This window comes from Euprymna scolopes, chromosome 40 (genome assembly GCF_053919585.1).
Source record: "Euprymna scolopes isolate OS-2025 chromosome 40, ASM5391958v1, whole genome shotgun sequence".
Classification (NCBI taxonomy): Eukaryota; Metazoa; Mollusca; class Cephalopoda; order Sepiida; family Sepiolidae; genus Euprymna; species Euprymna scolopes.
The window spans coordinates 47423390-47440539 of NC_136521.1; the positions used below are offsets into that span (position 1 = coordinate 47423390).

Consider the following 17150-nt stretch of genomic DNA (forward strand, 5'->3'; position numbering starts at 1 on the left):
ATATATATATATATATATATATATATATATAAGGAATGAAAAAACACCAGCGGTGGTTGACGTTATGTTTTGAGAAAAATAGAAAAAAACGAATGAAATTATTAAAAAAAAAATCAACGTTTCGTCCTTATTTCAGAGGACATCTTCAGGATAATTGAAATAAAAATGTAAGAAAAGAAAAAAGTCATAGATCGTGAGAAAAAGGAGGATTCAAAAACTGTCTTTTTCGCACGATCTATGACTTTTTCTTTTCTTACATTTTTATTTCAATTATCCTGAAGATGTCCTCTGAAATAAGGACGAAACGTTGATTTTTTTTTTAATAATTTCATTCGGTTTTTTCTATTTTTCTCAAAACATATATATATATATATATATATATATATATATATATATATATATATATATATATATATGATCTACTATGCTATTTTATAAAATTATTTTATAATGGCTTGAATAAAACTTTAAAATGCAAAACTCAAGTTACGTGGTTCATTTGTGCTATAAACAAATATTAATTTCAAACGCGCCACTGTCTTATCAAAGAACATACTGTTGATTTTATACGCTAGGTCTTTTTGCTTTCTGCTTAAAAAAAAATAATTTTTCAACAAATTTACTAAAAATAATTTTAGGCTTCTACACAATACGGTCCTGGATATGACCTTAAACTATATCCGATGGGGAGGCCCCAGCTTGCGGGCTTTGGGGAGTGTGGAGCCATCCTTTAATTGCCATTGCTCCCAGGTCCACTCTGACCCGGAGTGGTAGTACATGTTAGGGTCCCAACTATTGGTTGGATAGGAAACGATTTTAAAAAAAAGAAAACAAATATACTCTATTAAAAATTTTTTTTCTTCAAAATCACTAGATTCGGCATTAAATAACCTGAAAAGTGTTGATATGCCGTAAAACAAAAACAACCAATACGAACGAGAAACGTTTGGTGTAGACGTTGCTCAATTTAACTGGATGAAATGGTGAAATTTATAATAACATATTTACAAATGTTTCATTTTTTTCATTTTATTTTATTTTACTCCAGTTAGTTTTCAGATATCAAACGGCTCCCTCCACTTGATTCCATTACGAATTAAATTTGTATCTAAGGGCTCTTTTAAGGGTATGTGTGTCAATGCGTGCGTACGTGCACGCGTGTGTAAGGGTGGCACACACACACACACGCACACACACACACACGCACACGCACCCCCCCCCACACACACACCAAAAGAAGAAAAATAATACATAAACATCTCCTATCCATTAATTGAGATTGTCGGACTGACTTCCTCATCTTGGTTGTTATCGTCACAACGTTTCGGCCGTTTTACCCTCCGGCCTTCATCGAGTGTTTTGTATCGAACTGGGGAACCGTTTGTTAGGAGTCTCGAACCCAACCCTTTTATTATTATTACGGGGGTACGATGGGACAGAGGTTGAAGCTTGGATGACAGTTCAGGACTTATTAGGTTGGCGACTCTCTTTTGAATCTTGTCTAGGAGTGAGAGTCTAGTAGCAGATGTTTTGGAAAGAGCACAAATATGCGAGGCTGAAAATGGGTAACATTTAAAAGATATTTTTCATAAATAAAGATTGTTTGCATTTTTTACAACACCTCTCCGCCACCTGCCACCAAATGTAAACATAATTTTTGTTAAATATTAAACGATTCTTCTGCTCGGTTAATGTCGGCGTTTTACTTTCGTTAAAACGGTTAATTAAACTGCAGAAGAATCTGTGGAAAATCTATACAAGTACTATAATTGAATATCCCCCTCCAAACAAAGAACAAAAGACATAAACCGGCAGCCTAAAAATGGTGGGCATAAAGTGGGTGCATTTCTTCATATTTTGGAAACTACTTGTTTCCTGGAATTTTAAACGTTAGTGGCATTTTGCGTTAAATTGTGTTCATTGTACGTTGCCCCCCCCCAAATGAAGGTCCACAGAGATTTATAATTATACTAGCCTGGGTACCCCGCGTTGCCCGGGTGTTTAGAGATGTGTGTTGAGCAAAAAAAAAAAAAAAAAAAAAAATCACAAAAAAAGAACAAACAACAAAACAAAGTGATAGGAAAGCAGGCTTGAACCCTTACCCCGAAGGAGGAAAAGAATGTGAAAAAAAACCCAAAAAACAAAAACAAAAACAAAAATAACGTGACATCTTTGCCGTTGCGTCCATCGCCAAACCGGAAATGGTGAAGGTTTAAATTGATGCTAGTCAATCGAAAAGAGGGGATAACTTTCGAAAATATCGGCGAAAACAAAAAGCGACCCCTCCTTATAGAAAAGTACCCAGTTAAACGGGAAGGAATGAATGTTTTTAGCCAATTTTTCGATATTTGTCGTCCAAAGGGTCGAGATTCAAAACGATACTGATCTCGTGAATATCCGTCGCCTCTGTCGAAAGTTTTAGGCAGATATACATACATACATACATACATACATACATACATGCATACATACATACATTTAAACAGACAGGTGAGATTTATATTATAAATAGATTTATTGTTTATGCCCGTTCTGAACGGGTATTCTACTTGTTTAATAATAGGTTATGCATTATCAAGTTCATGCAAAAGTTTTTCCCGTTTTGTAGGAAAGACATTTTAAAGACATTTTAATTTATATTATCCATCGATAAATGATTAATTTATAATTTCCTTCTTTTAGATTATTAGAGCATCATTCATTTTCTTTTTACTATATTAAAACTTATGTTAACCCGAAAACGACCTTCTTTAATCAACAGAAAGGGAGCCATCTTCCATCATGATAATGCTCGTCCGCACACATCACTCCTGACCAAAGACATTCTAGGAGAATTTGGTTGGAAATTTTGTCCCATCCCGCATATTCTTTTCACCTAGCCCCCTCGGATTCTATCACTTATTTCGATGATTACTAGGGCTATGAAAACAGGATATTCTTTTCATTGTTTTGACTCTCGAGTGTGTATCCGTTGATATCTTATATGCTTTTATATAGAGTGATGTGGTTCTCAGTTGATTAACTGTGCCTAACTGTGTCGGATATATCAGCGAGAGTCAAAACAATGAAAAGAATATGCTGTTGTCATAGCTCTTATGATTACACAACCATTTAGATGGTCTTACTTTAATATCACAAGAGGAGATTGAACATATTGGGTTCATATTTCACATCAAAACCTGAAGAATTTTATAAACGATGCAGCTATAAACTCGCTGATAAATGGAAACATATTATAGAGAGCAAAGGTCGTTATGGTTATGAATAAAGATTTTCTAAAACACAAAGTTTTTCTATTCTCAAGATATAATTTTAAATCGGCAAAATTATGCACCGTTCTGATAGGTAGAGGACTGCATCTGGAATCAGATACATTATGGAGCGATAGAATGATCCAATCATACAGGCTGGATATACGTATTTCATTTTAAATTTGAAGTGAAATTCAGTGCCAAGAACTTATGAGAACAAGAGTCCTTTTAAGGAGAGGAGCATTCATTTCGACTGCGACAAAACAGGGATTCAGTCGTTGGTGATGGAAGGGGAGCTTGGTCTTAGAGGTGTTTAATATAACAGGCAACTTTTTTTTTTGCGTACTGCACCGCATGCAACAGGTCCGAAGATTTTTTTAATTTTTTATTTTTTGTCACGCATTCGCTGAATATCTTGAAATAGTTATTTGAATCACTAAGAAGTAAGACACAAGGCCAAGTATTGGTTTACTCATTTATTGATTATTATTATTATTTTTTTATATAGGCATCACCACTTATCAAGGCCCATGGGCCACTCGAGGATGAGGGTTAAAGAGTGTACAGTAGTCAATTGGATAATATAGTAATTTTCAGTAATGGAAATTCAGTAAATTTGCTAACTTAAGGAGAACGGCTTACCAAGAACTTGTTCACATTGGACTTGAAGACAACCATATTGTGGTCAGCTGGAAAGCAGGAAAACGGAAGACAGTTCTACAGGCGTGCAGTTCTAAGAAAAAACCTTTGTTCATGGAATCTACGTTTAGGATTTAGACACAGATAAAGAGTGAGGGGGAATTATTGATAGTGTTTTCAGATAGACGAGTGTTTCTTGTGAAAGTTTGGCGAGGGGGGATCATAGATTGAAGCTCAGTCGAGCACTTTCCATGAAAATAACGATAAAGCAAAGACTAATTCGCTACATCTCTTCTGTGAGAAAGAGGTTGCAGCGAAGAAAAAAGGTTATGAATAAAGCTGTTAAAACAACAACAATAACAACAAAACAGTTTTTCATTTTCCAGATGAATTTTTTTTAATCGAAAAACTTTTACACCAACCTGATCAAGTAAACTGGAATTAAAAACGAAAAATTGAGCGTTTCTTACGTAATGCGCACGCATACACTCACAGACACACACACCACACGCACCCAACACACACAGACACAGACACAATACGCACACGCGCACACACACACACCACGCACACAGACACAGACACAGACACACACACCACACGCACACACACACATACACAGACACCCACACACACGCACACACACACACACGCACATACACAGACGCACACGCACACAAATACGCACATGCACACACACGCACACAGACACACACAGACACAGACACAGACACACACACACACACACACACACACACACACACATAACCAACCAACCAACCAACGTGTATATAGACGACACTTACCTTGATATGGACTTGTCGGTGATCGTTAACGACTTACGTTTTGTAAGTCCTACCCCCATGTGTAAAATAGGGGAACGTCCTCTCAGGTATCCAAGGTAAAGTTCATAAACACGATCCACCCCAAATATACAATAGTGCTCCGTTTGGTAGTAGAAGAATTTAAACACAAAACAATAACAAAAAAGAAAGGTATTCTTGTGTTAAATAACTAAAACACAGATTGAGTCCACTGACTCGGTAACGCAGGCAACAGGTGCTTCGTACTTCTTGATTTTTTCCCCCGATTCGGATAATTGTATATATGCGTATGCACGTATGTGTGTATGTATGTACGTATGTGTGAGTGTGTCGAGAGAGGCCGTAGACTATCAACAGCGGACACTAAAAACAGTTTCGATCGGTCTGTAAGCGAGTGGAAAGTATGCAGATTATTTCAAAGCAGCAGCAGCAGTAACGACGGCGGGGAAGATGGACGAGGGGTGGTCGACGACGGCAACGGCCATAGTGGCCACGGTGGCGGTATCATGGTGCGCTGACCGTAGTACTGTCCGTGGGTACGACAACGTCCAGTCCAGGTAATTGATAACGATCGCGGCCATGTAAGATCGCGAGACCCCCAACCCAAAGCTGTTTAGATATGAAGAAAATAGCTTAATGTTGTTATTTTCGTTATACAGGGTTTTTATACAAAGAGTTTTTTTTTTATGAATTCATTAAAATATTTTAAGAAGTTCTATCTCAATAATTCAAAACAGAAATATATAACGTTTGTGAATTTTTGAGATAGGATTGATTATTTGTTTTATTTGGATTAAATGTTAAAGTAGTTTAATTGAAGCAATCATTGTTTAATGTGTATAAAAACGAAGTTAAAGTTTATAGAAGAACAATGTGGAGATGTAACGGGTAGACTCACACTGAAGCAACTTAAGGGATAAAGATGGAACCAGCCATGCATTTTTACTTCATTGACTGCAATAGATGTGTGTATATGTACAATAATATATATATATATATATATATATATATATATATATATATATATATATATATATATATATATATAACTACTTAATTTACTCTCATAAAATTAATATACGAACGTATAGATTTATGCGTAAGCTTTAAGCATTTACTTCAAAAGTGCTCAATACGTAGGTAGAGCTAGTTAGTAAGTTATAAAATGGGTATGGCGATTAAGCTACACCGAATATCCCGCGTTTCATCCACTTTAGGATTCTTCAGGCTTATGAATCCTAAAGCCTGAATATTCAGTGTAGCTTAATCGCCATATACATTTTATAACTTACTATATATATATATATATATATATATATATATATATATATATATATATATATATATATATATATATATAATTTAAAGGGGGTTAGAGCAATTTTCTATAGAGCAGAGTGTATTTTAATGTTATAGTAAAAATACTAATTTTATTTAAATACAGGAAAAGAATAATGCTCGTTGTAAAGCTGATGTATCAAAGCTCAATAGGCAAATACCCTCGAGCTAATTTTATATTTGGTAAGGTGATTGATAATTTATAATTCAAAATTAAAATTAAAAATTAAAAATCCGTTTCATAAGAAGGAGCACAAACGGATTTTTAATTTTTAATTTTAATTTTGAATTATAAATTATCAATCACCTTACCATATATATATATATATATTATGCATAGATCATCATATAATCATTAGATCACTCTGACTGACGTAAAAAACATTTAAAATAAAAATGTTTAATTTCAACGTTATTCAATGCGATTAACGGTAGCTGTATGGATACGGTCCTTGTCAATCAAGCCAAAGATGACTTGGGTCGCCGGGTTCGAATCTATCGACTGGTGTGAATCGTGACACCCTGCAATGAAGATTCCTGAAAGGCTGAAACACTAGTGTCTATATATATATATATATATATATATATAATTTTTTTATTTATATAGACAAATAGCACATAGTCACTGCTGCACTGAACATGCTAATGTTTTAGGCAAGTGCTCGGTTCGAACCACAAGGCTTCTTCGGGCGACGTAATAAAGCCTGTATTTCCATGAAGAAGTCTGTGTTTTATTACCTTGCCTAAAGAAGACGTGTGGTTCGGACGGGCCACTTGTCTAAAACATTAGCATGTTCAGTGCAGCGAATATGTAATATTTGTCTATATAAATAAAACATTATACTCTGCTCTTTTTATTGAGCACTCTTAATTACCTCGTTTTAATTCAGGAGCCCCACCCCCTGAATACCTTTAACTTGGTATATGTTTTTAAAAATATATTTATCCGCTGACACGTGTTTCATCGTCTACGACTCATCAGAGTGGTTGAATCTAGCAAAATTCAAAATCGGGACCCCATGGTAAGAAGCCCAACCTCCTACCACTGGACCGTCTCGCACGACTGTTTGGATACATCAGGATTTACGTAGATGTTATTTACTTGTTTTGTTTTTTGTTGTTTTTTGTTTATTTGCGATACATTTTGAATGAATTCAATTATTTATACGAAAGTACATTTTTACCTAAATCCAAGTTGGGAATAATTTTCCCTTTGACCAATTTGGTACCCCAAATGGGGTGAGGCATATATATTGTTTTGAAAATATAATTATCCGCTGATACGTGTTTCATCGTCTGCGACTCATCAGAGGTGCTGAATCTAGCGAGATTCGAAATCGGGACCCCATGGTAAGAAGCATGAAGTCGATTTAACCCCCCCCTCTCTCTCTCTCTCTCTCTCTCTCTCTCTCTATATATATATATATATATATATATATATATATTATATATATATATTATATATATATTATATATATATTATATTATATATATTATATATTATATATGTTATATTATATATATTATATATATTATATTATATATATTATATATATTATATATATATTATATATATATTATATATATTATATACATTATATATATATTATACATATATTATATATATTATATATACATACATACATATATATATATACATACATACATATATATATACATATATATCCATACATATATATACATATATATATACATACATATATATATACATACATATATATATACATACATATATATATACATATATATATATATATATATATATATATATATATATATATATATATATATATATATATATATATATATATATATATATATATATTGATTAAATAAAAAAACTAAATTTCGTTTATATATTATTTGGATTCTTTTAAAGGTTTGAGATTACATCGACCGAAACGTTTTGAAAATAACACTCAAGATGAGAATAGTAGCCAAGAGAATCGAAATAATACAGGAAAATACTAACGCTTTGAATAAAAAAAAAACTTGACTATCTACTTAATATCATTTGAAAACTTCGAAGATTTCCAATTTCAGTGTAAATATTATCACATTTAGAAAATTTTCTTGAAGACTTTGTGGACACCCTGCATATTAATCAATAAGGAATCATTTCCATTAAAAATCCATTTAGTATTATGCATCTAAAATTGAGAAAAAGCACGTTTGAAAAATGGCCACTGAATTTTGCCTGATGTGTTTTGCTAACAACAAAATTCGAATTTTAACCTGAAAGGATTCGTCGTTTAATAATATCTATTAAAAACTAGCGGGGGCGAGACGCCCAGCCTTGGCTGGTCGTAAAATACGCTAAAATATATTTTAATTCATGCAGAGTTCGTATTTATTATTACAGATCCAATTCTCTATTGAATATTATATTGTACCTAATATAAAGTACTGATTGAAAAAAATATGACTTAAGTGCCATCAGCTAGAATCGAAACCAAATTGTTCCCTACCGTTTGAGTTATCGACAGATGGATAAGAAAGATTTAAAATTAAACCACTTCAAGCTATGAATTAATTTGCGCATGCGTAAAATATGTTAAAATGAACATTTTGCATTTCAACTTGCCGACATATTTCTGTACGCGTTATTCACCCATCTAAACAAAAACTTTACTGGCCATAAAACCATCCTTGGTGTATGATTGCTATTTCCTGCTAATTCCAGTAGTTTAATAGTTTATCGGTTAAATATTTTCACACATACATACACATACATACATAGATCTACTGTTTTATTTATATAGATAATAATGATTAATGTTTAACGAAAACAACATGAAATTATTTTTAATGTCTAAACGGATATTTTTCTCGTGTTCGTCAATGGCCGCGATTATTATCAATTACCCTAGTGACGTCCCCCAGACGGATATGTATTTATTTACCTTTTTTTTTTTTTTAAATTTGTTCACTAAAAACAAGGCATTAAAGCAAAACGTAATGGACTAAAGACCAGATAATAGGGGCCAGATTCAATAGGGGGCAATCTGTGTGGGGCAGCAAGGTGCGTGTTCACATTGCCTTTAAATTTCTACACATTGTTTCGGTTTTGGGGAAACAGGGAGCAAGGAGGGAATTTCGAAGGCAAGCGGTCCGAGCAAAGAAGCTATTAGAGTAGAAAATCTTCCGACGTCTACAGTGAAGAGGTGTGATTTTGCTGTTAGTCGAGTGGGTCTGGCGTATTGAAGGGTACAGGTGCAGCAAGTTTTATTTTGTGGAAGGATTTGTAATAAAAAAAAAATCACAGGGATATAACACTGCGGTAATGCGACAGAGGTTAGAGATTGTTAGACAGTCAGGATTAGGGTAGGAATTCCCTTTTCCACTTCTCCAAAGAAGAAGAGACTAATAATTGGTTCACAAGTCAAGATGTGGCAACTATACTCAATGTACGGATAAATCGTGACCTTTAGGGCACTGGTAGGTGTGCGAAATTTTCTGGCCCGGTAAAGGAAGTCTACCTTCCTTGTGGCAGACTTGGCAGCATGCACTTATTCCAATTATTATTTTTTTTTTAATTACATTTTCACCACAACCAAAGTACAGTGTCACTTTGATGTAAGGGCTATTATCAGAGACATAAGCTGCAGGGATATTATGTAGGGACTTAAGCAGCAAGATGTCTGTTCACATTATACTTGAACTTCTGCATGTCAGTACAATTAAGGAAGCAGGAACCCGGAAGGGAATTCCAAAGTCTAGCAGTTCTGGGGAAGAAACTATTAGAGTAGAAGGCTTTCTTGCATCTAGAGATCTACTGTGTAGGGGTGGGACTTTGCTGTGTGTCGTGCTTGTCAGGGGGTATTTACGTTGAGGGGGTACAAGAGCCTGTAGTTCGTCGGAGCATTCACCATTAAAATACTTGAAAACAGGCAGAGAGATGCAACATTTCGTCGATGCGACAGAGGCTGAAACTTATTTGCTTTGTGGACATTGCTGCAGAATTCGGTTCAGTGAATTGAGGTGCATTATAGGAGATAATACATGCAGATAGGGCAGAGGTTGAAGCTTAGATGATAGTCCAGGCTATCAGGTTAGCGACTCTCTTTTCAACCCTGTCTTGGAGTGAGAGACTAGTAGTAGATGCACCCGCCCAAATGTGACAGCAATACATGGACGAATGGTGGTCCTGTAGAGATACAGGATACTTTCAGGCGTAAGTAACCTTCTAGCATGGTAGAGAGAGCCCACCTTCTTCGCAGCAGCTTACATAGAAAATATATTAAAGAATAAATCTTTTTAAGGGACATAGAGAAAGAAAATAAGGGTTAAAAACAAACAAACAAAAAAGAAAGAATATGAGATTTTGGTATTCAAATAGAATAGAATGGGACGATGTTATTAGGTTCAAGATTGAGTGAAGATTTCCCCATTGAAGGTAAATTCCAATTCTGTTCGATGGAGCATCCAGGGTAACAGGCAATACTTCCTTGCAAATGGAGAATTTTAGACTTATTCTGTCTCATTGTTTGGTGGCGCAATATCTCTTTTTTGAAGTATATGTATGTGTTGAATAGCAAAATTATATCAAACTAGATTTAATATTTTGTGAATTACTTTCTTCTGAGGAGATGAACCTACATCGAAAATTCATGGATTAAGGAAATTACTTTGAATGTTGTATTCTTAGTTCAAATAATGCCCTTTTGTTTGGAAGAATCACATTTTTCTGAATAAAATTTAAATATAAAAAACTGTAAATTTTAAATATATATATATATATATATTATATATATATATATAATATATATATATATAATATATATATATAATAGTACAGAAGTTCAGAAAAACATTGGTACCGTCGGTTTCAAGCCCAACATAAAGGGGAACAGTTAATGGTAAAACGTAAATGATGTTAGACTCTCGTCAGCCATGTTGTTTCTGTCTGAGGAAAAAATTTCAGGCCCGCATTTATTTTTTTATAATGATGTTTTTTCCACAGACAGAAACAACATGGCTGACGAGAGCCTAACATCATTTACGTTTTACCATTAACTGTTCCCCTTTATGTTGGGCTTGAAACCGACGGTACCAATGTTTTTTCTGAACTTCTGTGCAATTAAATAAATAAATAAATAAATATTAAGCTCTTATATCGAAAAAGTTTTTCTTTGTAATCGAGCACTTTGTTGGAATTCTTTCCGCCCCCCCCACAAAATAGTAAACAAATATATATATATATATATATATATATATATATATATATATATATATATGTGTGTGTGTGTGTGTGTGTGTGTGTGTGTGTGTGTGTGTGTGTGTGTGTGTGTGTTATTATTTATCTATTTATTTATAAAAAAATATTTGATTTGGGAATCCTAAGGAGGACAACATCCGGTGTGTTTGCGGTATTATGATTAATGTGAACCTGTACAGTGACGAGGATTACCAAAGATCCACCTCCTCAATTTTTGAGTGGTCTTGTGCCTAATTTTTCGTTTTCAACTTTGTATTCTGTACATTTCGGAAAATAAAAAGCATGTAACAGTTTCATAAATAGATTTTAACACTGAAAACAAACTTTTATAAACTTTTATCACTGCATGATTTCTCTCTCTCTCCCTCTCTCCCTCTCTCTCTCTCTCTATATATATCTATATATCTATATATCTATATATATATATATATTAAGTAATGTGATTGATGATTTAAAATTTAAAAATCAAATTATAATTAAATTAAAAACCCGTTTCATAAGAAGGAACAACAACAAAATCAATTATCTGTACGATCGTTTCGGAAAACAATGCTTTTTATTGTGGTAGACATCAAGTTACGTACAATAATTATTACATATAGTTTTTTAATAAGCAAGGTCTCCTCGTCAGCAAATTTTGAAGGGTTTTTATTAAATTTAAAAGACACATAAATAAACCTAGCATTAAAAGTAAGGCAGATGTATTCTGCTATATTTAAATGGAGTAAAATCCTTTCTTTGTATTGCATTAATCCACTGGTAAATTATTTCCTTTTTTTAAACATGCCGTCGAGATGTATAGTTCCAAAATGCTGAGGTAACTACGAAAATGGACCAAAAGTTACCGTGTTTTCATTTCCCCCCCATTACTTAATATTGAATTAGCTCTAGGATATTTACCTATCGAGCTTATTATATATCCAAATTACAACGAGCACTTTCTCTTTCCTGTATTTTAATTAAACTAGTAATTTCACTGTTACATTGAAATACACTCAGCTCTTTAGACTATTGTTCTAATCTCCTTTAAATTATATATATATATATATATATATATATATATATATATATATATATATATATATATTCAAAAGGAATCAACATTCTAGGAGTTATCTCATTTGCATATAACGTTAAAGAAAATCTGTTGCAATAATTAGCTCTAATATTTTAATAGAAATTACTAATATAATTGTTTTCAGTATTCTGTTTAGAAGTATTATATAAAGTTGATTTATTTAATGTATTTTTAATTTAATTTACATTTTATTTTATTTTTAGTCATTAGTATAACTAACATCAGCTATGCTTAAAAACGGAAGTTTTCATTTAACCTATGAGTTATTTCCCTTTAATCCATGAGATTTTATTTCCTTGTTTGAGTTTCATAGATGAAGTGATTATGTTTTATGCTTCAAAAAATCTAAAATATGGTCAACTTTCAGGAAAATCCTAACAACATAGGATATTTGGTTTATCTTAAATAGTATGTAACTAAATCCTCCGCCTGGCAATATGTTTTTTACCTGGTAATGCCGGGTATATACAGCTAGCGTAGGGGTAAGGGTTTAGGCTCATTACCGTTGGGTCCCGATTTCGAATCTCGCTAGATACAGCCACTCTGATGAGTCGTAGACGACGAAACACGTGTCTGTGGATAATTACATTTTAAAAATAATATATATACCGCTCCCCATGTGGGGGTACCAAATTGGTTAAAGGAGAGAATTGTTCCCAACTCGCATTTAGGTAAAAATGCACTTTCGTAAATAATTGAATTCATTCAAAACATATCGCTAAAACGAAAACAAAACAAGGTCTCTCTCTCTCTCTCTCTCTCTCTCTCTCTCTCTCTCTCTCTCTCTATATATATATATATATATATATATATATATATATATATATATATATATATATGATTGTACATATACACACATTTATTGCAGTCAATAAAGTAAAACTGCACGGCTGGTTCCATCTTTATCCCTTAAGTTGCTTTGGTAAGGTGATTGAAAATTTATAATTCAAAATTAAAATTAAAAATTAAAAATCCGTTTCATAAAAAGGAGCACAACAAATCCAATAAATTGTACGATCGTTTCGGAAATGATGTTTTTTTTTTATTGTGACAGACATTGAGTCAAGGACAATAATTTTAGCATATAGTTTTTTTTATGAAAACAAAGTCTCCTCATCAGCAAAATATTGGATGTTTTTTTTTCTTTTTTTTAAATAAAAGACACCATAAACAAACCTAGCATTTAAGTAGTGCAGATGAATCTGGAAAATATTAAAATATAAGGAAAAATAGTTAATTAATCATGTAGATAAGTAAAGTAATATTGGTTAATAATAAAAGTTAGAATAAAATTACATAACTGTCTTTAGAGTAAACGTTAGAATAAAATTACAAAGCTGGGTTTAGACTATGTATAATGTTATAATAAGATGCTATTAAGAGAATTTCAACAAATATATCGGCTTTCCAACGAGCATTATTCTTTTCCTGTTTTTAATTGATTTAGTATTTTTACTATAACATTAAAACACACTCTGCTCTACAGAAAATTGCTCTAACCCCCTTACACACACACACACACACACACACACACACACACACACACACACACACACACACACACACATATATAATATAATATATATATTATGAGAGAGAGAATTGCATGTTGTATCAGGTCGGAGAAACGGCTGAAAATCATGCCCTTTTATAAACAAGATTTAAAAAATACATTTTGTATTCCTACATGTCAACTAATAAGAAATAGAAAAAAGTGAATAAATTTATACATTTTGGTTAGCATATATAGTCAAAATGAAATTAATTTAGTAAATTTAACTGAAGTTTTAATTGAGTAATACTATGAACATAATGTGCCTACGCTATTCAAAGTGATGTCGTTATAGTGACCATTATTTCAAGTGTATGAAAATGTCTCATGGGTTCATATTTTAAGGGTTTTGTTGCTGAGTGGAGAGAGAGAGAGAGAGAGAGAGAGAGAGAGAGAGAGAGAGAGAGAGAGAGAGAGAGAGAGAGAGAGAGAGAGAAGGGGTAGAGAAAGAAGAGGATGTTTGAAATATAAGTTATTTTGTCTTATAAACAACAACGGAATTAAAAAGAGGAAATAGTTTTTATTTTTTATTTTGTTTATGGTTGCTTCGTATTCATTAAATATTTTTTTTTCTAAGATACGTCATCACATCTTTCCTCGGGTTGACTTCACTCGATCAGGTTAAAAAAAAAAATTAGGTTCTTGTCCAGTATCCCCCTTACATGAAAAAAAAACAAAACGAAAGTAAATAAAATTCTGTATGATGTACGTACCCCTGACCAAACGAAAATATCATATTCCAAAAATAACATAAATTGATCAAGTACTTTTATTTTTATGAAGAAAATCATTTTTAAACGATTAATGGAATTTGTAGACATTACAACATAAATGTAACAATTTTTAAATTATTGTTGAGCTACGTTCCTCGTGTTTTGCGATTTTTTTTTTTACTTTGCAGTAACCATTTATCAAGACCCGAAGGCCACTCGAGGATAAGGGTTGATGAACGTAAGAGTAGGACATTTTCTTTACCGACGACGGTAAAACAGACCGCAAACAAGTTCTCACATTAAATTATAGACTGTTGATAGATTTAAATCCGAATTTCTATTGTTTTAATCGTGCAGAATACGGACCGTTTTGTTTTTTAAATTACGATTTTCAAGTTACATTCAATTTCACCGATATCTTCTGCTTATTAATTTGTTAGATGAACGTACAGAATAGTTACACAACATCCACCCTCCACATGTTAAGAATGGTTTTCTAAATGATATCGTTATTATTTCAGCACGGTGCATAATCGCCATATTAACCTTGTTTTCTTTGTCGAAGATCTTCATGTATTTAATAAAAAACAAAACAAAAAAAAGAAAATCCAGACGATATTAAAAAGACTTCGGAACGGAATAAAACAGAGGTACTACTACAGAATTTGAACCTAATTAGATGGACTTTAAAAAAATAAACCTAAACTTAAGCTTTTTTTTATCATTTATTTTTTGTAAATGTAAAATGACAAATATTGATAAAAAAATAAACAAGGAGGAACAAGGCCAACTCCAAAAATGGGGAGGGCGTCTGTAGTCATCCTTATCATTGTACCTATTGTCTAAGGCGTATCCCTAGCTAAACTTCTCACTCGCAACGATCACCCCAGGGGCTCTCCTACTTACTGTTTCCAAATCAAATCAAACATTAGTTCATAATTACGTGCTTAAAAAAAATTGCGGTTCAAATTCTGTAAAAATAGATTTTTTTAATTATCAACTTTTTTTTTGCAAACTAAACGTAAATTACAATTACTTTACAGCTATTACTAAGAATAACACTCGTTATTATTTCAGCACGGTGCGTATTCGTCATAATTACCCTCTATTTTACTTTGTCCAAAGTCTTTATGTATTTGATAAAAAAAGACATATGATATTAAAAAGATTGCGGAGCAGAATAAAACAGATAGAGGATGGCTTCCCTGGATGGAGGGGGGTTATATTGCTTGGAGGCGGCACTGTCAATATCCATTTCAATGTTAAGGATGGCTTCAGGCAATGAGCCAATATACCTATATGTGACCACACACACACACACACACACACACACACACACACACACACACACACACACACACACACACACACACACACACACACACACACACACACACACACACACACACACACACACACACACACACACACACACACACACACACACACACACACACACACACACACACACACACACACACACACACACACACACACACACACACACACACACACACACACACACACACACACACACACACACACACACACACACACACACACACACACACACACACACACACACACACACACACACACACACACACACACACACACACACACACACACACACACACACACACACACACACACACACACACACACACACACACACACACACACACACACACACACACACACACACACACACACACACACACACACACACACACACACACACACACACACACACACACACACACACACACACACACACACACACACACACACACACACACACACACACACACACACACACACACACACACACACACACACACACACACACACACACACACACACACACACACACACACACACAGCTTTATATTATATATATATAAAATCTGCTCTGTTTTTATATTTAATATATATTGAGTTTCTAAACAAAGAGTGAAATATAATTGAAAAACATATTTTACCAAAACAACATGTGTGTGTGTGAATATATATATATATATATATATATATATATATATATATATATGTGTGTGTGTGTGTGTGTGTGTGTGTTTGTGTGTATATATATATATATATATATATATATATATATATATATGTATTCAATTTGATCTATCGTTTACAGATTTTTTTATTACTCTGAGAAGTTGTTCGTTGAGGTCCTCCAGTGCAATGGTTTACTTCCCTGGATAGAGGGGGGGGGTTATACTGCTTGGAGGCGGCACTATCAATATCCATTCCAATGTTAAGGATGGCTTCAGGCAATGAGCCAATATACCTATATGTGTGTCCCGGCGTGTCCCGCCTGAAGCAATACGGCTGAAAAAGTCCTGAACGTTGAGGTCATTTAATGACTGTATCCGTCGATACATTCAACGCTGTTGTGTTTACATTGATGGGAGGGCATTTTTGTCGAACGGACGTTTTGGTAGTAAATATGATTCCATCTGAGATCCTCCTTACAAGAATTTGAACCTAACTACAGGGTGGTCAAA

The 17150-nt window shown here is 33.4% G+C and overlaps 1 protein-coding gene across 2 annotated transcripts in view; it reads right to left on the bottom strand.

Moving 5' to 3' along the window:
- Positions 1-17150, bottom strand: part of LOC145265543 (uncharacterized) — a 197473-nt gene that overhangs the window by 102779 nt on the left and 77544 nt on the right. Inside the window, exon 1 of one of the 2 annotated variants that reach the window (XM_080121506.1) lies at positions 4697-5121. The exons of the other annotated variant lie outside the window; for it this stretch is intronic. Coding sequence (XP_079977632.1) covers positions 4697-4755 — 59 coding nt within the window. The 5' untranslated portion in view covers positions 4756-5121. Of the gene's footprint in view, positions 1-4696; positions 5122-17150 lie in introns of those variants that run through there. 2 annotated transcript variants of the gene reach the window in all.